We start from the raw sequence: 27528 nt of genomic DNA on the forward strand, positions 1-27528 counted from the left end.
TCGATGTTGATGCGATAAAGTTTAATTTTCCCATGCAACCCCCGTTCTGCTGTATATATACTCCTTAGGAATTTGAAATGGTGTGATTTGATGAGCTTGCTTCAGTTTTGTCAAGATTTTGTTCTCTTACACATATTTATCGCTTGTATTGATTATTTTCACTGTTTTTACCACTTCCTATGAGATACCCGGAACCGGTTCCAAGACTGTACCAACCAACCAAGACTGTATGACTATAATAAATAATTGGGAAGAATGCCGGACTTCGTCCATACCCAAGCAACACACATGTTATAATAGAGTTACGACAGTGCAAGTTTTGGTTGTATAGAAGTTTATTTTACGTAATTTTAACATAGTGTTGAAATAACGTAAAATAAACTTCTATACAACCAAAACTTGCGCTGTCGTGACTTTTATATAACATGTGTATTGCTTGGGTAACTGGAAACCAGAAAATCCTAAACGAAATGTCAAAATTCAATACGGCGACTATTTTATGTAGGTTTTAGGTGCAGAGTCCAAAAATGAGTCCAGAACATCCAAAATGGTGTCTCAATGTTCAAGATGGCGGTTATTTTTAGTTGGGGTAGATATCTGGAGTCAAAAAATGATGACCTGAAATTCTAAAATGACGCTTCAAAATTTTGCGGCTTCATGACACTTGTTTGTTTTGAATTTTGGATCGTTGTCTTATATTTTCAGAATATCGGATGTTTTTATAAAATGTATGCATATTGAGTAGATTTAGCAAGTAGTTTCCATTTTGTATTTAAGTCAATGTCATCAACATGTCGCTTGAGTTTTGTTGAGACGATATTTTAAAGCACGAGAAAGGCACCATCACCGCTAGGTGTATTAATTAGGGTTTTTTATTAATCAAATTTGTCTGACTCATATGGCGCCTTGGAATCAAAATTTCGACCTAACAAATCAATTAATTGATCCCCACTGAAACCAATTAATACATCAATCACCCCAGCTAAACGCCGCTCGAACATTTCAGATTCTTATCACCGTCTAGCAATAACCAAATTAGTTGGCTATTAACTGCGTGGGCGCTTTCCTCCGACGATCGTTGGTAACGACGGCTTCATTCGGGTGTTGTTGGTCAACTGAACCCCGCGAGATCAATCCACCGACAATCTCTGTCTGATGATAGAGCGAACTCCGTTTTGCCGACCGTTTGCCAACAGGTGTCAACCGAGCTGTGCGATTTTTAGGTGGATTTGCATAAAACGTCAATGTAACTCAAGATAAGCGACGATTGTTAAAGCCCGATGCCGACTTTGGGTACTATAAACCATTGACGAACCGATAAATCAAGATGCGTGGGACTTTATTTAAATAATCCTCTTCGAAATCCCCCGCGAAAGACTCGATCGTGCTCGTTCAGATTCAAGCCAACAGTAATCGGTTCGGTCATGTCAAACAAACTTCGGAAATTCTAACGAGTTCCCACAGACTGATAAATATTATCCAACCAAAACTGGGTAACTGGGTTAAGTCCACCCCATCCATCCACGCGGCGAAATATCGAATCTCCAACCGGGCTTATGCAATGCCATCGGCGGAGTGGGCACCTGCGAAATGTTCTGGCTAAGATACTATCAACAAGCGCGGTTCTGCTAATTGCATAATTAGCAATATAATCTTGGATTCAGCCCCGCCTCCGCCTGTTTATACCGAATCGCTCAGCGGCAGCCTGATCTGCTGGCTGGTACTGGTACCACGCACGGTCATAAACAAAGTTGCCATTCCTTGCACTTCCACTGCCACCACCACGCCGCCACGACTGGACACGAGGCCGCCGACGCGGCCAGTCAGCTGCAAAAGTATTTTTGCAACCACTTTCGCCGACAATGATGATGATGTGGTTCCGGCGGCGGCTGCTGCTGTGCTGTTGCTGTTGTTGGGTGAAGTGTAGATCAATTCTGGATTTGTGCAGGTCCAAAAATAAACTGCATCGCGTGCTAGATTCGAGAGAATCCAAAATTGGGTAAACTTCCTGGGATTATGAATGTGCGCGGAATATTAATAACGCGAAATATGATCACGCTGGGAAATTTGGTCAGTGGGCAAATTTTTGTTCTGAGAATTGATTTGGAGATTATTGATTTTTTTTAATTTGTACACATCCACAGAAAAAGCGCTCAATTAACTTACACATTTTCAATATAGAATCTGCCGGGACCCGTGACGCACTGGTCACACGTTCGTTTTATAAGCGGATGATCATGGGTTCGATCCCAACCCCGTCACTTCATTAATTACTCTTCCTCGGCTCTACCCCATTTGGCATAATGCCATTTGGTATAGCGCCGCTTGGCATAACGCCGCTTGGCATAATGCCATTTGGCATAATAGTCATTTGGCATAATGGTTATTTGGCATAATGGCCATTTGGCATAACAAGGATAATGAACATTCTTACCAAGAATACTGTTTTTCGTATTATGCCAAACGGCATTATGCCAAACGACATTATGCCAAACGGCATTATGCCAAACGGCCTTTATGCCAAATGGGGTAGAGCCCTCTTCCTCCTGAGAGTGACTGATACTTGATCCTCTTCTGAGCTCCATAGCTCTACCGAACCCGAATAATTGGATACCAGTGAAACTGCAACTTATAAATAATAGATCTTCTTCAGATCCAGAACTCCTTCAGAGAAATCATGGAGAAATTGCGTGGAACTATCCCTGGATGAATTCCTGGAAGAATCACTGAATGAATTCGAGGAGGAACCTCTGGAGGAATTCCAGGAGAAATCCCTGGAGAAGTTTCTGAAGAAATTCCTAGAGAAATTTCTAGAGAGATTCCTAGAGGAATTCCCAGAGTATTTCCAAGAAGGATTCTTGGAGTAATCATCGGAGAAATTCCTGGAGAAATATCTGGAAGAATCCTTGAAACCTCTTTGCAGAAATTTCTGAAGAAATTCCTAAATAAATTCCTTGAGGAATTTCTGGAGGAATTTCAGGAGGAATTCTTGCAGGAATTCCTAGAGGAATCTCTGGAAGAATCCTAAGAGGAATCCCTGGAGAAATTTCTGAAGAAATTCCTAAAGGGATCCCCAGAGCAATTTCTGACGGAATCTGTTGAGATGAAGTTTCTGGATAAGCTCCTGGTGAAAATCCAGGAAGATTTCCCGGAGGAATCCCTGGAAAAATTCCAGGAGAAATCCCTGAATAAATTCTTAAAATAAATTCTCGAGGAATCCATGAAGGATTTCCTGGAGAAATGGCTATATGAATTCCTGGAGGAATTTCTGCAGAAATTTCCGAAGGTTTTTCTGGATCAGTTCCTGGATATAATTCCTGGAGGAGTCCCTGAAAGAATTCCTGGATGAAATCCTGGACAAATGCCTGGAGGAGTATCTGGAGTAATTCCTGGTTAAATTTTGGGAGAAATTCCTGGAGGATTTCTGAAGAAATCCTTGAAGGAATCTAGAGGAATCTCAATAGGAATTCTTGCAACAATCCCTGAAGGTATTCTTGGAATAATCCTTGAATAAACTTTCCTTGTGGAATTTTTGAAGATATTCCTGGAGGAGTCTCCGAATGAAATCCTGAAGGAAAGCCGAAAGGAATTCCTGGAGGAATCCCTATAGAAATCCCTAGAGGAACTCTTGGAGGAATGCCTAGAGAATTTCCTTGAGAAGTCTGTAGAGCAATTCCTGGAAAAATCCCTTTATAAATTCCATGAGAAATCCCTGGAGGAATCCCTAGACAACTCCCTGGAAAAACTCCTAAAGAATTTCCTTGAAGGATCAATGGAGCACTTTCAGGAGGAATCCCTGAATAAAATCCAGGAGGAATATCTGAAGGAATTAATGGGGTAATTCCTGGAATTCTTGAAGATATTTCTGAAGGAGTCCCTGAATGAAATCCTGAAGGAGAGCCTATAGAAATCCCAGGAGCAACTCCTGGAGGAATGCCTGGAAAAATTCCTGCAGGAATCTCAAGAGAATTTCCTTGAGAAATCTCTAGAGGAATTCCTGGAGAAATCCCTGTATGAATTCCATGAGAAATCCCTGGAGCAATCCCTAGAGAGGTCCCAGGAAAAACTCCTAAAGAATTTCCTTGAAGAACCAATGGCTCACTTTCAGGAGGAATTCCTGAATGAATTCCTGGAGAAATATCTGAAGGAATTAATGGGGTAATTCCTGGTGGAATTCTTAAAGATATTCCTGGAGGAGTCCCTGAATGAAATCCTGAAGGAATGTCAAGAGGAATCCCTATAGAAATCCCTGGAGGAACTCCTGGAGGAATGCCTGAAGAAATTCCTGGAGTCATGCCTGTTGGGATTTCTAGAAGAATCTCCAGAGAATTTCCTTGAGAAATCTCTAGAGGAATTCATGGAGAAATCCCTGTATAAATTCCATGAGGAATCCCTGCAGAAATCCCTAGAGTAGTCCCTGGAGGAATTCCTAGAGAATTTCCTTGAAGAACCAATGGCTCACTTTCAGGAGGAATCCCTGAATGAATTCCTGGAGGAATCCCTGAGGGATTCCTGGAGGAATCTCTAGAGGAATTCCTCGAGGTATCTCTAGAGGAATACTTGTAGAAATCCCTGGAGGAATCGTTAAAATTTCTGAAGAAATCCTGAAGGAGTACGTAGAGAAACTCTTGGAGATACCCTGTAGCAGTTCCTGAAGGAATCCCTGGAAGAGTTCTTGAAGAAACCCCAGGAGGAATTTTGGAAGCAATCCCAATATGAATTCTTAAAGGAATCTCTAAACAGTTCAGAAGTCTTGAATTAGTTCCTGGAGGAGTTTCAGAAAGAATTCCTGAAGAAATTGCTGAAGGAATCCCAAGAAGAGTTCTTGGAGGCATTTTTAAAATAATCCTCGAGGTTGTTTTTATTTATGTGTATTTTAACTAAAAGCTAATTCTACACTTGCCTGGAAGTTGTTCCTGAAAAAATCACCGAAGGAATTCCCGAGTGAATCCCTGGAGGAATTCTTGAAGGAATGCATCTCGGAAGCAATCCCAAGAGGAATTTCTTAGGGAATCTCAGGAGAGCTTTCTTAGCGATTTCCTGGAAGAATTTCTGTAGGAATCCCTGGATAAAAAAAAATCTGAAGAAATCCATGTCTGCAGTAATTTCTGGGCGAATTATAGAAGGAATACTTGGATGGACTTCTAAAGAATATTTTGTATATTTTTTTAAGAAATTCTTGGATTAATTTTTGAAAAATCTCATGTAGAATTTTCTGATAAAATTTCTGGAAGAAATTCCTGCAGAAATATTTAAAATAATTCCAGATGGACCTATTAAAGCGATCTATAGCGGATTTCTTGAAGGAATAAATGGATAAATCTCTGAAGGAATGCATGCAGACATACCTTAAAGGATCTCTGAAGAAATTCCTGGAGCGGATCTGGTGTGATGGTTAGAACACTTGACTATCACGCCGAGGACCTGGGATCGAATCCCACTCCCGACAAACTCACAACAATGTGGGTTCTTCCTTCGGAAGGGAAGTAAAGCGTGGGTCCCGAGATGGACTAGCCTAGGGTTAAAAATCTCGTTAATACAGATAGAAAAAAGAAATTCCTGAAGGAAACCTCGGAAACAACATTTGAACAATCACTGGAGGAACCTCTAAAGATATCCCAGGACAAATCCCCGAAGAAATGTGTGGTGGAATCCCTAGATGAATTCTTGAAGGAATTTCTGGAGGAATTCATGGTGGAAACTTCTGGAGGAATCCAAGAAAGACTCCAAGGAACTCCTTGAGGAATCTCAAAAAATCCTCCTTGAAAAATCACAGAAGAAACTTCTCAAAGATTCTCAAAAGGAAATGCTAGAAGAATTCTCTAAAAGGGAAATCCCAAAAGAAACTTCTTGACCAGTCCAAGAAGAAACTTCTTGAGGATTCCCAAAATAAATTTCTGGAGGAACTCCAGAAAAATTTGCTTAAATAATTTCAAGGAATTCGAAGGAACCTCTGGAGGAATCTCTTAGATCAATCTCTAAAGGCATTCCTGAAGGAATTCCAGGAGGATCTCCTGAATGAATCTCAGAAAAAACTCTAGGTGGAGTAGGAGAAGAAACTTCCTTATAAAAATCAGAAGGAATTTATTGCAGAATTCATGTTGAAAACTTCTGGAGGAATCCAAGAAAGACTCCAATGAGCTCCTTGAGGAATCTCAGAAAATCCTCCTTGAAAAATCACAGAATAAACTTCTGGAGAATTCTCAAAAGGATATGCTAGAAGAATTCTCATAAAAGAAAATCCTAGAAGGAACTTCTTGACGAGTCTAAGAGGAAACTTCTTGAAAATTCTCGAAATAAATTTCTGGAGGAACTCCAGAAGAAATTGCTGTAATAATTTCAGTAGGAGCTCCTGGAAGTTCCTCGAATGAATCTCTGGAAATCTCTTAGATCAATCTCTGAAGGCACTCCTGGAGGAATTCCAGGAGGAACTCCTGAATGAATCTCAGAAAAAAAAACTCTAGGTGGAGTCTGAGAAAAAACTTCTTGAGAAAAATCAGGAGGAATTTACGGAGGAATTCAGAAGAAACATATGAAAGAATGCCTGACGCAATTGGCTGATTATCACCCTGCAGAAACGAGTTCACCGCTTGTATTTTCTACCAAGTGAAGTTCAAACAGTAGCCCATGGCTATAATTAATAATAAATAACACTGCTCGACAAAATTTTAAAAAATTTGGGGCTATGGGATGAGAAAAGAAAGAACGGGGATTTGTGACCCTAGAAGTGTCATAGTGAAAGAATTTTTGAAAAATATTGGATCAGGCCTTCACAGCTAATGACCGAAGTTTGTATGTATTTGTAATTGAACACCCCAAGTTCTCCATACAAACTTCGGTCATAAACTGCGAAGGCCCGGTCCAATATTTTTCAAAAAATTTTTAACTATGACATTTGTAGGGTCACAAACACATGTTCTTTTTTTCTCATCGCATAACAAAATTTAGTGTTGAACGGTGTAATAAATAATAGATAAAGAATATGTGTTTTGTCTTTATCCTGCTTTTGTGTGATCTGTCACATGACCTGAGAAATGTTAAACATTTTGGTCAGATTTCGTGTGTAATAAAGAATATTAACCTTTAATCAGATCCATACACTGACTCTATATTTTCGAATTATCACCCTCATTCTTGTTTCCGATCGAATTGGATACGTTCGAAAGTATACCTCGTTTGCATTCTTGTTTTCGTTCGAACCTATTCGAAGCATTCGATTTTTCGAACATCGCTTTTTTCGAATGCTTGGATCATTCTGGTTTTCGATCGAACGCGTATTTTTGTTTACTTTTAATTCGCTACTCGGTTCTTGCGGATGCGGATAACGAAACGCGAGAGTTTTTGCTTTGAAATACTTTTTTAATTGTTTTTCTTCAGTTCTACGGTCTGCTGTTACTATTTTCTGCACCGCAGAATGTAAGTATTGATGGTATGTAATTTACCATTCAGTATTTAATTCCTAAATACGCTTTTCAGGTCAAAACGATCCAAAGGTAAGAGCACGAACAAAGACCAGTTCTTAAGACTGGTAGAAGAATTGGAGGAGCAACCAGACATCGCCAAGGGTTTTGCGCGATTCGACACCGGTCCTTTTTGGGAGAATTTGTCGAAGGAATTGAACAGTCTCGGACCACCAATAAAAACGTCGGGAGAGTGGAAAAAAGTAAGTTTTCTGATAGCTATCTCCAAGAAAATTTATGCATTGCTAAATATGTTTTTATTAGGTATGGGCCGACTGGAAATCAAACTTAAAACGAAAACTTGCCAACAATCGGAAGGAACAGCAAGCTACAGGAGGCGGTCCCTGCAAGATCATTGAGTTATCTGCTCTGGAAGAGAGAGTTGTTGATCTTGCTGGGCTTGTAGCGGCAGTAGATGGTGTTGATGAGTCGATCTCATTCGGCGCCCCCCTTGAGCCGGACGAAAATATGGACCCGGAAGCTGAAGACCAAGTAGACGGAGGCGTTGATGAAGCAGCGGATCGCGAAGGCCTGAGGGAACCAGCAAGGCGGAAGAGGCGTGCTCCAGCGAGCTTGGATCTTCTTGAGTCGCAGGTGAAGCAGCAGAAGAAATTCCACCACGACGTAGTGGATGCATTGCAGTCGCAATCTAAAAAAATGGAGGATCTGGCGTACTACGCCAAACAGGTATCCAAGCGGATGCACGAGATCCAAGCACTGCAAGCCGAACAGCTCAAGGAGCAACGGCGACACAATCTCGAGATGGAGAAAATTTCACTCGAAAAATTAAAGACTAAACGAGAAATCCTGGCGCTTCAGTTGGATCGTTTGTGAATCACATTTTCAAATCTAATTTTATGTATCTACTTACAATAAATAAAACTTACTTCTGAAGTTTATTTGTTTAATCACAGACAAACAGACGTTTCACTCTACTCACTTCTCATGAAAAGGGTAATTCAACGGCGGTTTCGATCATGGCGCTCGCATCGATTTTGCGCTTGTTTGACGTTTGCTCACTACCGCCACCTACTGAGTGGTTTGCGTAACACAGGTTGGTTAGTATTGGGCGATTATGTTTTCATGACGGTGATTTTTATCGCAATTTGTTCCAAGTGATACGTCTGTTTGTCTGTGGTTTTATCATTGGTGGCAATTATGGTGGAATCTATTGTGATTTTCATTGGAATTCTTCCGAGAAATGCTGCAGGGATTCCTACGGGAATTCCTACACGGATTTCTCCAAAAATTTCTTCAGGGATAACTCCAGGAAGACGTCAAGGGATTCCTTCAGGAATACTCAAAAAATTTCTCCAGGAATTCTTCCGGGGATTCCTCCAGAATTTCCTCCAGGGGTTCTTCCAAAATTTCCTCCAGAGATTGCTCCAGAAATTCCTCAAGGGATTTCTCCAGTAATTCCTTCAGGGATTCCTCCAGGAGTTTCTTCAGAAATTACTCCAGGGATTGCTTCAAAAATTCATCCTGAAATTCCTCAAAAATCTTTCAGGGATTCCTGCACGAATTCCTCCAGAAAATCTTTCACAAATTCCTCCAAGAATTGGTCCAGGAATTTTTTTCCGAGATTCGTACTTGTATTCCTGCAAAGATCGCTCCAGGGAATAGTTTAGAAGTTCCTCCTAGGATTCCTCAAAGAATTCATTCAGAAAATTTTCCAGGGGTCCTTCCAGGATTTTTTACAGGAATTTTTCCAAGGGCTCCTCTAGAAATTTCGAAAATAATTCCTCGAGAGATCTCTCGGAATTTATCCAGGCACTCCTTCAAGAAATCTTGCACGGACTCCTAGAAGAAATTCTGAAGGAATTTTTCGATGAACTCCTCCAGTGATTTCTCCAGGAATCCCTCCAGAGGTTGCTTTAGTAACTCATCCAGGAATTTCAAGGATCCCACCAGGAAATCGTCCAGAAATTCCTACAAAGAAATCCACGAGAGTTCCCCCAGGAATTCCTTTAAGAATTACTCTAGGAATTCCTCCAAAAAATCCACCAAAGATTTCTCTACGAAATCCTCCACAAATTCCTTCGGGAATTCTTTCAGGGATATCTTCAATAATCTCCAGAGACTCCTCAAGTAAGCATCAAGGACTCCTCCAGCAATTACTCCAGGAATTTATCGAGGAATTTCTCGAGGCATTCCTCCAGACTATTCTGCAGAAATTGTTCCTCGGATTTCTCCAGGGATTCCTTCAAAAACTCCTTCAAGGATTCCTCCAGAAGTTACTAGAGGGATTCCTCCAGGAATTCATCCAGAAGTTCCGCAAGGGATTCCTCCAAAAATTACTCCTCAATTCTCCTGGATTGCATCCAGGAGTTCCTCCTAAAATTCCTTCAGAAATTTATCCAATCCCCCAAGGATTCCTCCGAAAATTCTTCCAGGAAATACTTCACGAATTCCTCCAAAGATTATTCAAGGTATTACTTCAGGAATTCCTGCAGAGTATCCTACTCATGATCCTACTTGTATTCGCCCAAGGATCTTTCCAGGGAATCATCCAGAAATTCCAAGGGGAATGACATATCCTTTTCTAACTGGAATATCCGCATTTATCCATTTCTAACCCTCCCTAACCGTTGCTAAGTGAGCAGCAGTTAGACGCGGTTTACGACCGTCAGAGGCGATTGGCCCAGGACCAAGACCAGTGGAGGAGGCTGATACTTCATTCGGCATAGACTCACCGCTACGAGTTGTAGCCCATCAAGTAAGTAAGTAATTTCTCCGGAAATCCCTCCAGGGATTCCTTCAGTAATTCATCCAGGAATTCCAAGGATACTTCTAGCGATCCTACAGGGAATTTCCTCATCCAGGAATGCCCCCCAGCGATTCCTCCAGGGATTTTTTCTACGAATTCCTCCACGGATTCCTTCGGGAATTCTTTCAGAGATTTTTTCAGTAATCCCCCAGGATTCCTTCAGGAATTTATCCAGTCGTTCCTCCAGAATATTCTACAGAAATTTTTCCAGGGATTTCTCCAGATATTCCTTCAAAAATTCCCCAGAAATTCTTCTAGGGATTCCTCCAGAAAGACCTCCTGGGATTGCTCCAGGAATTCATCAAGGGATTTTTTAAAGACCTAATCCAGGAATTCCTTCAGTAATCACCCAAGATTACTTCAGGAATTTATCTATTCATTCCTCTAGAATATTCTGCAGACATTTTTCCAGTGCTTTCTTCAGAATTACCTACTGAGATTTATCTAGGGATTGCTCCACAGATTTCTTCAGGAATTCATCAAAAATCTCCTCTGGTAATTTCGCCAGAGATGCCTCCAGGGATTCCTTAAGAAATTCCTTCAGGGATTCCTACAGAAATTTCTCCGGGAATTCCTCCAGATACTTCCAGGGATTCATTCATGATTGGATCCTGAAATTCTTTCAGGGAATTCCTCCAAGGATTATTTCAGGAATTGCTTTAGGAATTCCTCCAGAGTTTCCTACTTGTATTTTTTCGAGGATTCCTCCAGAGAATCGTTCAGAAATTCCTCCACGGAGTAATCCACGGATGCCTCCAGGGTTTCATCCAGAATTTCCTATAGGGATTGCTCCTGGAATTCTTCCAAGGATTCCTCCAAGGATTTCTCCGGGGATTCCTCCAGGGATTTCTCCTGGGATTCCTCCTGGAATTTGTCCAGTGATTCTTCCTGGGATTCCTCCATGAATTCCTCTAGGAGTTCCTCCAGGGATTCCTCCTGGAAATTCACCAGGAATTCCTCCAATGATTCTTTCAGGAGTTCCTCCAGAGAATCCATCAGTAATTCTTCCAGCAATCTCCAGGGACTCCTCCAGAGAATCCATCAGTAATTCTTCCAGCAATCTCCAGGGATTCATCCAAAGATTCATACAGGTATTCCTACAGGAACTACAAGAAATCCTGGATTCCTTCTGGAAATTTTGTAGGGATTCCAGGAATTTCTTCAGGGATTCCTACAACGAATCCTACAAAAAAATCCTGCAGGTATTCCCCAGGGAAACCTTGAGAAACTCTTGGACGAATTCCTAGTGGAACCTCTGGTGGACTTCATGGAGCAACCCCTGGAGGAATCTTCGAAGAAATTCCTTTAGGAATCTCTGAACGAATCCAGGAATTCTTGGAGGAATATCTAGATAAATCCCTGGAGAAATTCCTATAGCAATCCCTAAAGAATACTAGAGGAATCACTGGGGGAATCGCTGGAAGAACTGCTGGAGGAATTCCTTAAGGAATCCTTGAAGTTCACTGGAGTAATACCTGGAGGAATCCCTGAAAAAAAAAATCATGGAGAAATTCATGGAGGAATCATTGGACGAATTCCTGGAGAAATCCCTGTTGATTACTGGATGAATCCAGTAAATTCTTGGAGAAATACCTAGATGAATCCTTGGATAAATTCCTGGAGGAATTCCTGTAGTAACCCCTGGAGATCATGGGCGAAACTACTGGGGATGCCGGGGGTGTCAGGCACCCCCAAGAATTTAAATGCATTGCTGTGGCGATGAAGGATGAATGGATGAACAAATAAATATTTGTTTGTAGTGCACCCCTGGCAAAAATTCTTTGTTTCGCCCATGCTGGAGATTACTTGAGGAATCATTGAGTGAACCTCTGGAGGAATTCCTGGAAGAATCCTTGAATGAATTCCTGGAGTTTACTGGAGTAATTTCAGGAGGAGTTCCTGGGGAAATGTCTGGAGGAATATATTGAGGAATTCCTGCGTAATTTCCTAGAGGAATCCCTGTGGAATTTCCAGGAGGAATCCCTGCAGGATGTTTTTGAAGTATCTTGGAATGCATTCCTGGATTAATCCTTGTAGATTACTGGAAGAATCCTCGGAGGAATTCCTGAAGAAATCCCTGGATGAAGTCCTGAAAGAATCCCTGAAGGAATTTCTGCAGAAATCTCTGAAGGAATTTCTAGGGAAATCCCTGGAAAAATTCTTGGAGGAACCGCTGAGGCAATTCCTAGAGGAATTCCTGGAGGAATCCTTAGAGATTACTGGCGGAATCCCTGAAGATTTCTGAATGATTCCTTGGAAAGATCCATTGAGAAATTCCAAGAGGAATCCTTGGAGGCTTTCATGGAGGGATCCCTGGAAGAACCCCTGAAGGAATTCCTGGAGGAATTACTGGGGTTTACTGGAGGAATCCATGGAGAATGCTGGAGGAACCCCTGAAAGAATTTTTGGAGAAATTCCTATAGGAATCCACGGAGTAATCTCAGGAAGAATCTCTGAAGGATTTGCTGGAACAACAAGATTACTGATGGAATTCCTGGGGATTTCTGGATGATTCCTTGGAGGCTATCTTGGAAGAATCCCTAGAAGAAGCCCTGAAGGAATGCCTGAAGGAATCTTTGGAGATTACTGGAAGAATCCATGGAGATTACTGGAGGAACACCTGGAAGAATTCCTGTATGAATCTTCGGAGTAATCTCAGGAGGAATCCCTAAAGGATTTCCTGGACCAACAAGATTACTGGTGGAATTCCTGGAGACTTCTGAAGGATTCCTTGGAAAAATCCATTAAGGAAGTCCTAGAGAAATCCTTGGAGGCTCTTTTGGAGTAATCTCTGGAAGAACCCCTGAAGGAATCTTTGGAGATTAGTGGAGGAATCTTTGGAGATTACTGGAGGAATTCATCGAGATTACTGGAGAACCTCCTGGAAGAATTTCTGGAGGAATTCCTATAGGAATCTTCGGAGTAATCTCAGGAGGGATCCCTAAAGGATTTCCTGGACCAACAAGACTAAAATCCCTGGAGATTTCTGAAGGATCCCTTGGAAAAATCCATTGAGTAATTCCTAGAGGATTTCTTGGAGGAATCTCTGGAAGAACCCCTGAAGGAATCTTTGGAGGTTACTGGAGGAATCCATGAAGAAAACTGGAGGAACTCCTGGAAGAATTCCTGAAGGATTTCCTATGAGAATCCTCGGAGTATTTTTTTCATTTTTGTAGTATTTCTTTCGCATGCGTTTGCCTTATAAATTAGGTTTTTCTTAATTTGAATACCAATGTTTAAATATTCCTGGTATGTTTTTATTAAAATCTGTATAAATTCATGATCATATATGCACAAACCCAAGTGAAATATTGTCTCATTCTTCCACGTTGTCGTTCAAGTAATCTTCGCGATAAGTTAAACAGATGTTATGCAATGCACAGCACACATTTATGATTTTCGAGGATTTCAAAGGAGCATAATGAAGTTGACGAGCAGCCAAGATGCATCGAAATCGATTTTTAACAATGCCGATTGTTCTTTCAATAATGTTTCGTGCCGAAGTGTGGCGGGTGTTAAAATTACTTTCAGCACTTCCAACATCTGGTGATCTATGAGGAGTTATTAACCAGGGTTCTGATGGATAACCAGCATCACCTAAAAATAAATAAAAAGTTATCACCATTTCTTATTTGTGGCTTCAACTTATGATTACCCAAGATTTTGGTGTTTCGGTCCCCATTCCTATGGCGATGCTGAAAATAGTTCCGCGCAGCACTCAGTCTCCATACATGTGAGTCGTGATTTGAACCTTGGTAACTTGCGTCGACAAAACGAATGCGATGTTCATCATCACACATCTAAAACAATAAAAGATGAAATACAATAAGAAATACATTTATAATCAAAGATCAATTGACTAACCATCATTACATTCAAACTGTAGAAGCCCTTGCGGTTGTAATAAAGGTTACGATTTCTGGTAGGGGGGATTATTTTAACATGTGTCCCGTCCACACACATTACGACTCCAGGGATGCCGGATTTTTCGTAGAAATATCTTTTTGCTCGGCGCATTTCTTCATCTGACATCCGAAGGGTTATCCACTGTGGGCATATCTTTTTTTCCAAAGCATCGACCATCTCGGTGAGTATTTTCGAAAACGTTGGCTGGGCTACGGCTACGTCGAAGTCCTTCCCGGCACCGTGTTGGTAGCTACCTTCAGCCATAAAGCGCAAGGAAGCAGCAAGTTTGCGTTCCACAGAAAGACCTCCTTGCTTTTGAGGAGGAAATTCATCCTTGATCTCGCCAAGGATGTACAAAAACGCCGGCTTATTTAGACGGAAGTTCTTGATAAACCTAAAAACAAATGTTACGGTTCGGCATTAGGGTTAGAACATTCGTACTACTGTGAACAAAATCGGCTTACTCAGAATCCGGCATCTCCAAAATATCGTACCGCTTCCGCAAATTAGAACGCTGCCTTCTCATGTACTCCCTCTCATCGTCCTCCGCCGCGATGGCCAGCATCACCGTATCCATTTCTATAAACAGGTCATGGCAATTAATTTACTCAACCAAGAATGTTTCGTTATACTTACCACTAAATTTTGCTGCTAAACGGTACGATCCGGTTACCAAACGAAGAAAAATTTGATCGGCTCCAGTTGTATCCTCAGAAAGTCGGATGTGTAATTATTTTTCGCAATCACGTAAAAATAAACAAAAACAAGACTTTTTTCTTTTTTTTCGTGTTTTGACAGTTTAGAATTGCTACGAATGAGCGTGCTGATGCGGCAACACTTTTTCGCATTCGAATAGGATTCGATACGGATACGAACGAAAACAAGAATACGATTTTCGAACACTTTCGAATCGTTACATTCGTTCGAAAGGTAGATACGCTCGTAAACAAGAATGAGGGTGTATATTCATCTACCCTGAAACCCGCAGGAACACTCCTGAAACTTCTGAAACGTCCCTGAAACTTGTTGAAAACCCCTGGAACGCTCCTGAATCCTCATGAAGCCCATTAAAACAGACTGAAACGTCCCTGAAACCCAATATAAAGCCTTTGAAACCTCCTGGACCACCCCTGAAACTACCTAAAATGCCCCAGGAATCTCTTGAAAGCGCAGGAATGTTTCCGAAAGCCCCTAAAACGCACTGGAACACCCTGTAACGTCCCTGACGACACCCCACAGTACGACCATTAAACCCCATGGAACACCCCGAAATCCCATGGCACGCCGTTGAAACTAGTTGGAACATCATGGAACGTTTCTAAATTCCCTCGGAAAGCCCCTAAAGCCTCTTGAACGTTCCTGCGACCTCTTTAAGCCCCCCTCCCCTTGAAACAACCCTGAACTAACCTGAAAAGCTCCTGAAACCTTTTGAAAACCTCTGGATTGCTGTTGAAATCCCTTGAAAACCCCTGCAACGGTCCTGAGACCCCCTGAAACCCGCTGAAATACCCTGAAACATTCCTGAAACCCCATGGAACGCTCCTAGAGACGCCTGAAACCCACTGGAACACCCCTAAACCCTCCAGAATTCCTTGGTACATTCTGTAACGCCTTTAAAATCTTCCAGAACACCTCTGAAACTCCCTGGAATGCGTCAGAAATCCCCTGATGTCCGCTGAAAAACCCTGAAATATCCCTGAATCTCCATGCAACACTCCTGAACTTCCAAGAATACCCCTGAGGCCATCTAAAACTCCCTTGAACGCCCCTGAAACCCCTGTAACCCTTTGGAGACGGATGGGTCCTAGGAAGGGTCACATTAGCCCAGCCGAGAAAACCGACCTTTACAAACGAGCTCTAGACCAGAAAAGTTGCATCTAGAAAGGCGAACATACTTCAAAGGGTTAAAACGCTCCCGAAATCCACTAGGACACCTGGGACGTCTCTGAAACTCTATGGAGCAGGGCCAAACCCCCCGGCATACCCTTGCAACGCCCTTGGGACTCGTTGAAACCCTCTGGAATACCGCTGAAACTCTCTCTATTATCCCTGAACTCTCTTTAAAACCCACCTGAAACCTCATGGAACACTTCTGGAACGCCTCGTAAACCTTGTAAAATATCATGAAACATCCAAGAAACTGCATATAACGTCTCTGAAATCACCTGTAACGCTCCTTAAACCTCTTCAACACAACAGAAACGTCCCTAAATCTCCTAAAACACTCATGAATCTCTCTGGAACCCCCTGAAACACCCTGCAACGCTTCTGAAACCCCATGGAACACCCATAAAACTTCAAGGAACGCCCCTAAAACCCTTTGAAAGCCTCTAGAACGTTCCTGAAGCATCCTGAAATACCTCTGGAATGCCCTGGAACCCTTTTAAAACCCCTGAAACACCCTCGCATGACTTCTAAAACCCTCTTAAATTGCATGGAACGGCCATGAAAACCTCGTAAGCCCCTGCAAGATTGAAATTAAAATAAATCTGACAGTCATGCTAACAGTTTAGACCATGCCAGTGTTCAACCATTGAATCATGGATTTTTGATAAGGGCTAAGTGGTTCTGGGGTTTCAAAGGAGCATAAAAACAGGGAAATTTAAATGAGGTTTCAGGGAATTTTACTTGCAATTCTGTGGCATTCCAAAGATTTATGAAGGGGTTTAATGGAATTTGAAATTTGCTTAAGGTTCAAATCTCTCTCAGAGGTGTTTCAAAAGGGCGTTTCAAAAGGATTCAGGTTCCAAGGCCGTATATTAAACCCCTCTGAATCCCCCTGAATCTTCTTGAGATCTTTTAAAAGGCGCCTGAAACCCCCGGAAGATCCCCTGACACTCTCCTGGGACACCCGTATCGCCCCTGAAGCTCCCTGAAATCCCTTGAAACGCCTCCGATATTCAATGAAAAGCCTTTATAAATCCTTACGCATTATAAAAGGTCCCTGAATTCTCAAATATCTATTGAAATGTTTTGAGGTCGTCATCTTCTTATTGTTTTACCTGTCATTGCCGTTTTTCTTTAATTTGAACCTCGAACATCTTTTCATTTCTATTGAATCTGAAATTTAAATGCAAAAGCAATATAAATTCGCGTTACGTATTGTTTGATGTTCTTCTTGAGTGGTCCTCTCAGTAATCGTTATTGCATGAGCGGTACACTAATAAAATTAAATAAAAATCCCATTTGCACCAATCGTTCTGCTGACATAGTGAACAAGCCCATTTACCAAGCCAAGTGTCTGAAACTCTCCATGCTAAATGTATTCTATTGCCTTGACCGACGCTTTCTAGCGTTGAACTTTCTCGGGTTGCGCTAGCACTCTAGCCGGCATCATGAGACATTCAAATGGTTCACCCACACTTCAAATCGATTAGGACCATGAGCTCAATTTGCTGCTTCGCTGGCTGGAAGAAGCTACTATAGAATACTGGCAGTAAATTGCAGTTGCTGATGTGATATTTGCTGCTCGTCGAACTTGACCTTGGCTGGCAGTTGAGTGAAATTTATGCGATCGAAATTAGATGAAATTTTATTTCGCCGCCAACTCGAAACAATGAACGGCGAATAGAGTTCTGGTTCTTTTGAAGATACAAGCGAGCGTGCGTGATTCCCACCCGTCTTCTGAACAATTTCTTCAACAATCATCAAATGCAAGGAGTTATTCAAAATTCATTCTTTATTGTGCTATAAATAAAACATTAATATATATTCATTTCGGTTCCGGTCGGTTTGCAGTCGGTGTTTCTATTTCGTTGGTTCCATCCTTTCAGTAAGCCTTGTAGACGCAGCTCTTGGGGTAGTTGAACTTGAAGGTCTTGTGCGAAGCGAAGCTCTTGAAATCCGGGTTGTAGCCACGGGAGATCTCGGACTTGAACTTCTCAGCCTGGGGAGAGCTCTTGTCGAAGCAGTGCACATCGAAGTATTTGCTCATCTTGTCGGTGGCGACACACTTGGAGTGGCAAGCTGGCAGAGGGCGCAGACTGAAGCAAACCTTATCGCCCTGCTGGAAGAACTGGTGCTGGTGCTGGACTGGGCAATCCTTCAGCGTGTGGCTCTGCTTGTGTGGGTGGTATTCCTTCTGTTCCTCGGAGCTAGAGCTGGACGAGCTGCTAGAGTGAGAACGCGACTTCGATTCCGAAGAAGACGAGGACGAAGACGAAGAATCGGAAGAAGAGCTGGACGAAGAAGAGCTGGAGGATTCCTCAACGTTGTGGTTGTAGTAGCGGTAACGTGGGTGGTAGTATTCCTGGTTGTAGATGTAGTTGCCGTAGTAGACCTCACGCTTGACACATTCTCCCTTGGCCTTCTGTTGGTAGGCGTAGTTGAAAGCCTTGGCTGGTCCAGTGCAGTTTTGGCCAGTGATGGCGTACGAAGCGGCGAAGTATTCCGGATTGCGCACATAGCACTGATCAGGGGTGACGAAGTCGCTGAAGTATTCTCCATCATTGGTTCCGCACAGACCGACGAAGTTGTTGTAGAACGAGTAGTCCGAGAAGAAGCGAGCGCGGTATCCATCGGTAGCGAACTTCAGTTTTCCTCCGAAGAAGCTGACTTCCAAGTCCTTGTTGGGGTAGGCAAAGGCGTAGAAGAATGGGAAGCTTGGGTAGCCTTCCTTGTACTCGAAGTGAGCGATGTTGTACTGGCTGATGTCGTATGGGCGTCCGTTGAACTTCACGTATGGAACGTCACCGTTGTTGGGGAAGATCTCGATGTAGTTATCTCCGAAGTAGAACTTGAAGAACAGCTGGTTGTCCGATCCACGACGGGCCAGAGCGGCGAATTGTTCGTACTCATCAAATCCGTTCTTGTACTTGTACTCAAAGTCAGAGTTGTAGAAGTGCGATTGTTGAGCGTAGAAGTCGTAGTCAGGCTTCACAGTGTACAGCACTGCGTGCCAGCACTCACCCATGTCGTAGAAGTACTTCTTGTCATCGAAAGTGTAGAAGTAGTCCTTAGAGAACGAGCAGGAAGCTGGAGAGTAAAGTTTCATTAGCTTCTTAAAAACAAAGCAAAATAAAAGCTCAGAAATACTTACGATATTGTGGTTTCCGACTGAAGACGGCAAACTGTTCGTAGTTGGAGAGCTCGTAGTAAGGACGGTTGCGGGGCTTGTGCGATGGCAGACGGTGCAGGAAGTATGGCTGGTAACGAGGGAAGAAAGTGTACTTGAAGAAGTACGGGAAGTAGGTCGAGTAGTCGTTGGCGATCGGGTAGTTCTTGACCTTGAAGGCATAGCTGGGTCCGTAGAACGAAGCGTTGTAGTAATCGGCGTAAGGAGCAAACTCGAACTCAGCCTTGATCTGATGGGGCTTTCCGTGGTAGAAGAAGTTCGATTCGAAGTACGGGTAGAAGGCATACTGGAAGTAGTCGTAGAATTTGGCGCTCAAGTTCTTGGCAACGGCACCGACGTCCTTGTATTCGAAGTTGTAATCGTAGAAGTCGTAGTAGTAAGCCTGATCAACAGCCTGTTGGCATTCTTCGAACTGGTAGTAACCATGAGCCATCTGTTCCTTGCACTTCTTGGCAACATCAGAGAAGTACAGGTAATCACGGTACTTGGCAGTCTGCTTCTGTTTACCCTTGACCGAGATGTGGGCTCCACCCTGGCACGATTCACCGTACAGGAAATCGAAGTATTGGCTGGCATCTCCGTAGTACTTTTCAAAGTCCGAGAACTTCATGTATGGAACGCGAGGATATTCGCTAGTGGCAGTAGCGCAGAACTGGAATTGCTTTCCGTTGAATGGAATGTCCTTGAAGTACGATTGGCTTGGGAACATCGGGCTAGCGTAGAAGTAGTACAGCTGTCGGGAAGTCTTGTCAACTGGGCTATCAGCGAAAGCAGTGGTGAAGACGAATTCACTCTTGTACTGTGGAGCGTAGAACTCAAATCCGAAGTCGTAGTAGCGGACAAAGCTGTTTCTGATACCAGAAGCGGCATTGCGGAAGAATTGTTCGTAACGACGGTGGCTTCCTGCGCTGTAGACGAAGGGCTGGGCGTAGTTCGACTCGTAGTAGTTTCCAGAGTACGAGTGACGGTTGGCTGGGTGCTTGGGTCCAGTCTCTTCGAAAGATGGAGCTCCGAACTTCTGGTAGGCGTAGAACTTGAACGATTTGGCATGAGTACGCTGGGCATCGTAGTACAGGTTGAACTGATGGTATTCATATGGCTGGTAGGCGAATGGATAAGTGAAAGCAGAAACAAAATCGTGTTTCTTGAACATGCTGAAGAACTGCTGGAAGTTCATGAAGTCGAAGTCGTATTTTCCATGGAATCGCAAAGCCAGACCAGTCATGTCCTGACCGAAAGTGTGTTCCAAGGACTTGGTGGTTTGGTCTTCATCGTGAACAATCTTGGCATTAGGGTTCTCAGCAATTGGGCGCATATCGGTAATATCCTTGAATCCAGTGTATGGCCACGAGCTCATGTGGAACATCAGATGATCTTCCTTGGGTTCCTGGAATTTGAATTCAAACTCGTACTGATCGTTGAAGAAGTCCAATCCCAATTCAACGTTGAAGGGCAAGTATCCGTGGAACTTCTTCTGGTAACCAGCGATGTAGCGTTGGTGATCAAATGGAGTGACGAATCCAACCTTAGCATCAACCATGCGGTGGTACAGCAGGTTCACATCAACCGATCCGTTCAGGTTTTGTGGCATGTAGAAGAAATCATCATTCTCGTTCTCTGGGTGACCAGCTGGTTGCTTGTAGACTTGTGGGTAAGTCTTGGCGGAGGCGTCGAATTCAAACTTGAAAACAGTTGGAACCTTCAGAGTGTAGATGAATGGGAAACCAGTAGCCAATGGCCAGGCAAGCACGATATCCTGTTGTTGGTAGAACTTGGTGAAGTCGAATGCGTAGCCATCTTCCAAATCTTCGAACAGATGCTTAATCTTGCGTGGGAAGTTTTCAATGGTTTGGTTATCAAAAGCGGTGAAGAAGTATCCGTTGAAAAGCTTGAACAGCAGCTGTCCTTCCAATTGTTCGGCTTCTTGGGAATCGATGTTCAGGAGCTTGGCGATGCGAGAGGCGGTGAACTTGGATGGTTCCTTATCACTCTCGTAATCCTTCTTCTGTCCGTAGTACTTCTGGTAGTATTCGTTGTCCTTCTTGTAGTAGTACTGCTTGTAGTACTTGGAGTACTTGTCAAAGTTGTAGAAGTTGGTGCTGTAGTCGGCCGATTTGTAGTAATCAGCGAAGTACTTGGTGTTGTATTGCTTCTCGAAAATATCGAAGAAGGCTTCCATGCTAGAGACCAGGTAGTAGAAAGAAGTGTACTTCTTGTATCCACCGAAGTTTTGACGCATGTGGTAGAACATTCCACTTGGGTAGCGGTGGTCGTGAGAAGCGATTTCTCCGTAATGCAGACGGTAGGTCATTTCCAGGTTCTCCATAGCGTAGTCGCGGATATGGTTGAAAGAGTACTCAACGCTGGCGTCTTCTGGGTACAGGAAGTTGACGGCAGCCTTGGCATTGACAGCCAGATCGCTATAGTTGTCGTATTCGTCAGCAAGGGCGGCAGTTTCGATGGCGGACTTAACAGCAGACCGGACATAACGGCTAGGTTCATGGTGAGTAGATTCGGCCATACGTTGGAGCATGTCAGCTGGTGGGTCAGTGCGCATCAACAAATGCACAGCAGCACAACGAACTTCGTGAACATCACCAGTATTCTGGTAAGCACGGTACAGCACCGAGCGGGCCAGACTTGGGTAGTAGACAATCAGGTTGTCCAGAGCGACCATGATGGCCAGGCGCTGGAAGTCAGTGATTTTGATTGTACCTTCCAGATATGGCTCGAAGACTGCAAGGATTTGAGGATGTCCAAGGTTTCCAAGGGCACGAATGTAAACTTGGGTCTTGACGCTGTCTTCGTTTTTGACGGCTTCGCGGAGTTGATGAGCAAAGAATGGCACGATCTTGTGTTCGATGATCTTGTAGTCGGCATCAGCCAGACGACCGAAGCTGAATACTGGATAGTAGTTGTAAGCTGAGCGGTTGCTCACGTGAGCCTGATTGACAAAGTCGGTGTAAGCGAACAGAGCGGTCACGTTCAGATATTCCTGGTGTTGGACAGCATCGCTGGTAACCAGCAGGAAGAATTCGTGCAGGAGCTTCTCAGTTGGGTAGCGGATAGACTTAGCCAAAGAAGCAACAACGGTGGCGGCTTCATATCCACGCAGTTTCTTTTCCTTGATGTATTCGTTGATGAGCTTGAAAGCAGCCGGAGTTCCAGCTTCGGCAACAGCGTCACGGAAGGTGACCCAAGCATCCACACGCTTGCTGAACTTCTTGTCCGAGAATTGAGCGTCCGAGCGTTCCTTCTGGGAAACGAAGTATTTCTGGGCCAGTGCGTACATATCCTCGTGTCCCATGGCACGGATAGCGCGGGTAAGAATGTTGAACTTGCTCATGGTGTTGGCCTTTGGCAGGTTGGATGGGTTTTCCAGGTCTTCGGCGATTTCCTCGACCAGTTTGCCGACGGAACGTGGAGCATCGACATTGCGGGCGAAGAAGACGTTGTATCCCTTATATCCGGTGAAGTATGGCAGGAAAGGAGCCTCAGGAGCGTAGTTGAAGTTTTCAGGGGCTGGCTGATAGTAGTATTCCTCGCTGCTCATGGAGTAGGATTCCGAGGAAGACGAAGATGACGACGAAGAGTCGGACGAGGAAGACGAGGACGATGACGATGACGAGGAGCTGGAGTCAGATGAAGTGCTGTTGTTGCGCTCAAGAGATTCCGATGAGCTGGAGCTGGAGGACGAGGAAGAATCGTCAGAGCTGCTGGAGTCGGATGAGGTGTCGTTCTTGCGGCTCAGGCGGTATTGGTCCATCTTGTAAGCTTCGTAGTACTTCTTTTCCTTGTAGGCATTCAGATCACGACGAAAACGGTTTCCACGCTTCTCGACTTGGTCGAGCTTAGCCTTGTATTGCTCAACAGGGCTGACCTTGGGGTTTTCCTGAGATTCGGAGCTGGATGAGCTAGATTCCGAAGACGAAGATGACGAAGACGAGGAGGAGGATGAGGACGATGAAGATTCGGTTTCGTTTCCTGGGCGAACGCTGTTCTTCTTATCGCTTGGCATGTTGTAACTGTAAACCAGATCGACGAACACCTTCAGGTCTTCAGCTGGGCCCATTGGGACCTTGTCGTAGTAGTGAACATCATTGAGGGTCAAGTTGACCTGAGCGTAGACCAGAGCGGGTTCCTTGTTAACGAAGGAAGGAGCGATGGCAATCTTGTTAACCATGCTGGACGATTGGATGGTGAAGTTGTACCAGTTTCCAGTCAGGTACATGTACGAAACCAAAGATTTTGAGGCAACATTTCCCATTTGGTTGGTGTTGGGTTTGAAGTCGCTGTATCCGGTGAATCCGAAGTGGTAGCCCATACGCTGCTCGCAACGGTCAAAGTTCAGGGTCTTGGTGACCTGAATGAACTGGCCATCTTCACCGCGCATATGTTCTAGAGGAACCCATTCCTTGTGGGCTTGGATCAAGTAAGCTGGGACCAGGTTGACATCGTAGTGGGTTTCGCATTCTCCGGTGACCAGAGGCTCCATAACCTTGTAGTGACCGTTCCATTCATCCTTGGTGGGGTGGATAGGCTTGCTCTTGTGCATCAGGTTGGCTCCGCGGGTGTCAACCTGCAGCTGGCTGATCCAGGCCTTCAGGATGTTGACTTCATTGTTGGGGAGAGTTTTCTCGACGTACAGACCCTTGATGGCTCCCTTGTGGTAGCGGATTCCGAATGGCTTGCTGCTCATTGGCATTGGCTGGAACTTGAAGTTGTTTTGGTAGTAGAAGCTGCCATATCCGTATGGCAGGCGTTCGTTGAAGACGGCATATTCGGGCTGCTTGACGTAGGCAACGACATAGTCGGGGCTCTTGGGACGGATGACCAGATAGGCACGGGTGTAGACACCAGTCCATTGATCGTCCAGCTCAGCCAGAGCAGTCCTAGTGACGGACGTCACATTGTAGACGTACTCGTGGTTTGGCATGAACGAACTGAACTCGAAGTCAGTCATGTTCTGACGGTACTTGTAGAACGCAGCTTGGTAGGCGTTCTGGTATCCGTACTCGAACCCGTTCTTGTAGCTGTAGCCAGCGTTGTTGTATTTGTAGCCAGCGTCGTATCCGTAGCCCTTATAGCCAGCATCGTAACCGTATCCCTTGTAACCAGCTTCTGGATAGGCCTTGTATCCAGGGTAGTTATACTTGTAGTTACCTTCAAATCCATTTTTGTTACCCTTGAAATACGGGCTCTCGGATTGGTAGGCTAAGGTGAGCCCCACTGTGGTGGAAGAAAAAAAAACGAGTAATGTAGATTTACTTTATTGGACGAAGTTCACTAAGACTACTTACCCAAGGCGAGGAGTAGAACCTTCGTTAGCATGTTGCCGCTTAGATCCAGTACCGTTTCCGAATGTGTCTTCACCGTTGAAACCGAAACGAGAAGTGATACCGTTTGTGGCGAAAGCATAGGTTTTTATATGAAAAAAAATGCATGCTTCTTGCCAATTTTTCGCTCCTATCAATCCTCACAATCAAGGAATCCCTTCGTGGTGATAAGCATTCCTTCAGTTCAGCGATCGCTCCTTAATCGAACCGAGAGATAAGCGGCAATACAGCACAAATAGTAACAACACAGATGCTTACAGATGTTACAGCGCAGCATCTCATTCACAAAATTACCGCTATTTCTTCCCCTGTGTGCGATTGCGCGAAGGACGAATTTCTGGACTCCAAGCAAATGTTCATTGATTTACGACACCACTCTTGGGGTGCGAGAAATTCATTGACCTCTTGAGTTTGTGTTGCAATTTATTGCTTGAGGCTACACGTGACTGGATCGGAGCAACCCAACAAACGGGTAACACCTACACGCTCCAACAGCCGCCCCGACACCGGGTCTCGAGCAGAGCAAATTCGCACCTCGAGAATAATACCACGGCGGATCTCTATGGGTTCCATTCAATGTTGATGCGTTGTTCACAGAAAATCAGACGTCTTCCGCAACTGACTTGCCATTGTCCTCTTTTATGGTGGCGGATTTTAATACTCGGTAGCCGACCGAATGTTCTAAAAAAGGGGAAATCCAGAAAAGCTGTCGGATTTTTTGTAAGATTTACACCAAAAAATAAAATCATATTGGTTTCTCCTGTTTTTGTCTAGATTTTTATTTGTTGCAATTCGGAATTAAATGTTATCGAAGACATTCCGTTTTCCGTTTTTCATTTCAGACGGGACACATTCGCACCTCGAGGGGATCGTTCGAAATCGAACCGTTGCAAAAGTACTCCAACGAGAATACCAACATTTTGCACGCACTGTCCCGAAAACGGGTCAAGCAGGAGAACGACGTGGACGGACGGAAGCCGGAGGACCAGGACAATGGCGATAACTGTGCCGTCGATACCAAGCAGGAAGGTAGGTCCGGGGGAATTGGGCTGTAAGGGGGCTGTTGAAAGAAAGGATGAATGTACATGTACAAACACAGGCTAACAGAAGTAAATCTTCGAATATTTTCCGTTTAAGAACATAGTCATGGAAACATATTTGCGCAATACTAAAAGCACTGAGTTTGGTGGCGGTAGTAGACAAACATTAAATTCGAACAAAAACAATGTGAATGTCATAGATGGGTAGTTGACCAACCATCAAATTTTAAAATTGGCCGTTAAATTGATGTACGATGAGCATGTTTAGAATGTTACGTCGGTTTATCTGCGTTACCATAACTAAAAACTGCAGGAATTCCTCCTTTGATTCCTTGAAGCTAATTCAAGAGTTTCTTCAGTAATTCAGTATTTTTAGGAAATTTTTCAAAGATTGCTACAGAAGTTCGTGCGTGTATTCCTTCACGTTTTTTTTCCAAAGATTTCTGAAAGAATTTCTCCAGGAATGCTATTAGATTTTAAAAGACAAAAAGACAATTACACCGTCTTCGACCTTGTGACCTCTACAGACTGAACATTACAAACATACGACAACGGACAACACATATAACACCCAGTGGCCCAGTGGAGAATTTTCCGTTCGACGAAAAGTTTTCCCCGACTGGAGCGGAAATCGAACCCACACTCCGAGGCTTACGAGACATCTAAACGACTGCCAGAATTTTCTTTGGGATTCTCCAAATATACTTCTAGCAATAACTCCAGGGCTTTCTTCAAAAATTCCTCCAATGGCTTCTTAAAAAAATACAATTCCATACAGAGATTTGGGCATTCTTTCAGATTTGTTTCAGATGTTTCTCTAAAATTTGTCTTCAGAAATTCAGAAATGTGTCCACTTATTCTTTCAGAAATTATTGTAGGAATTTCTCCAAGGTTTCCTCTATGTATTACTCTATATATTCAGGTACTCTCTTAACCATTAATTCTCCTGAAAATCTGAAAAGATTCTCCTCCTGAGGTTTCTCCAGAAGCTCCTCCAGGGATTACTTAATAACATTCAGATCTTTCTTGGGGTAACGCTTCAGGAACTTGTCCAAACATTAACTTAGCAATTTCTGCAGAAACTATTCCAGAATTTATTCGTTGGCATTTCAAGGGATTCATCAAGATATTTTTCATGATACATTGATATATGTTGCCCTTTACTGGCATTTACCAGATTTGCTGGTGTCGTAAACATGCAGAAAAACTTGTAAATAGAAGGCACAGAATGTTGCTAATTGACAAATTGAGAGATGAAATTGTGAAAAAAATCTAATCGGCTTCAAATAAAAAGAATTCGCAATCATTTATAGTTATTGAGCACAAACGCGAGTGTGTTGTGGATTGGCATCTACGCCAAAAAAGAGATGGTTCGGAAAAAAAGGAATGTTCATGGTGTGGGCTCGGGTTCAGTTTTGCTTTCTCTTCTGTGGCTTAGTTGGTTAAAGCACCGGTCTAGCGAATTCGGAGTCGTCGGTTCGAATCCCACCAGAACGCGATTTTTTTTTTCACAAAAAGAGATGGTTCGGAAAAAAAAGGAATGTTCATGGTGTGGGCTCGGGTTCAGTTTTGCTTTCTCTTCTGTGGCTTAGTTGGTTAAGTCGGTTCGAATCCCACCAGAACGCGATTTTTTTCACAAATTCATCTCTCAATTTGTCAATTAGCAACATTCTGTGCCTTCTAACTACAAGTTTTTCTGTATATTTTTTAATGAACTCCTGCATAGAGTTCACCAGTTTTTTCAGGTATCCTTTCGAAGATTTCTTCAAAAATATTTTTTTAGAAATTCGTTCAGTGATTCTCCAAAGAATTTCTCAAGTTTTTTTTTGTTTCTGTAATACTTCTTCCAGAAATATCTCTAGTACTTTTTTATATATTAATGCCTTCACAAGTTGTACAAGTTTTATAAGAATTGGGTTGCAGGGGTATCCAGATTTCTCATAAT

The 27528-nt window shown here is 43.4% G+C and overlaps 4 protein-coding genes across 9 annotated transcripts in view; 2 read left to right on the forward strand and 2 right to left on the reverse strand.

The window, feature by feature from the left end:
• LOC109622416 (A disintegrin and metalloproteinase with thrombospondin motifs 9) overlaps positions 1-27528 on the forward strand; it is a 692060-nt gene that overhangs the window by 479766 nt on the left and 184766 nt on the right. For all 6 annotated transcript variants that reach the window (XM_029871581.2, XM_029871589.2, XM_029871593.2 and 3 more), the window contains exon 6: positions 25386-25572. In XM_029871581.2, coding sequence (XP_029727441.2) covers positions 25386-25572 — 187 coding nt within the window. The remainder of the gene's footprint in view (positions 1-25385; positions 25573-27528) is intronic.
• LOC134290104 (uncharacterized) lies at positions 7472-10091 on the forward strand (the record flags this gene model as incomplete). The annotated part of the gene is made up of 2 exons (XM_062857136.1): positions 7472-7663; positions 7725-10091. Coding segments are annotated over 2 exons (762 nt in total), but the record flags the coding sequence as incomplete, so codon positions are not given.
• Positions 13942-15093, reverse strand: LOC134290019 (putative nuclease HARBI1). Its single transcript, XM_062856944.1, has 2 exons — positions 14598-15093; positions 13942-14527 (listed from the first exon to the last, which is right to left on the reverse strand). Exons 1-2 carry the CDS (start codon positions 14708-14710, stop codon positions 14020-14022), a joined length of 621 nt encoding a protein of 206 aa, XP_062712928.1. The 5' UTR covers positions 14711-15093; the 3' UTR covers positions 13942-14019.
• Positions 17568-25354, reverse strand: LOC109413684 (vitellogenin-A1). Its single transcript, XM_019687398.4, has 3 exons — positions 24508-25354; positions 19172-24436; positions 17568-19107 (listed from the first exon to the last, which is right to left on the reverse strand). Exons 1-3 carry the CDS (start codon positions 24623-24625, stop codon positions 17903-17905), a joined length of 6588 nt encoding a protein of 2195 aa, XP_019542943.2. The 5' UTR covers positions 24626-25354; the 3' UTR covers positions 17568-17902.

The sequence above is a fragment of the Aedes albopictus genome, chromosome 3 (genome assembly GCF_035046485.1).
Source record: "Aedes albopictus strain Foshan chromosome 3, AalbF5, whole genome shotgun sequence".
Taxonomy (NCBI): Eukaryota; Metazoa; Arthropoda; class Insecta; order Diptera; family Culicidae; genus Aedes; species Aedes albopictus.

Excerpts from the sequence above, each read along its gene's own strand:
- LOC134290019 (XM_062856944.1), bottom strand. The coding sequence starts at position 14,710 with ATGGATACGGTGATGCTGGCCATCGCGGCGGAGGACGATGAGAGGGAG. Across the intron at positions 14,528-14,597 it reads TTGGAGATGCCGGATTCTGA|GTTTATCAAGAACTTCCGTC; the intron begins GTAAGCCGATTT and ends ATTTGTTTTTAG.
- LOC109413684 (XM_019687398.4), bottom strand. The coding sequence starts at position 24,625 with ATGCTTTCGCCACAAACGGTATCACTTCTCGTTTCGGTTTCAACGGTG. Across the intron at positions 24,437-24,507 it reads GGTTCTACTCCTCGCCTTGG|TGGGGCTCACCTTAGCCTAC; the intron begins GTAAGTAGTCTT and ends CTTCCACCACAG. Across the intron at positions 19,108-19,171 it reads CAGTCGGAAACCACAATATC|CTTCCTGCTCGTTCTCTAAG; the intron begins GTAAGTATTTCT and ends TTTACTCTCCAG.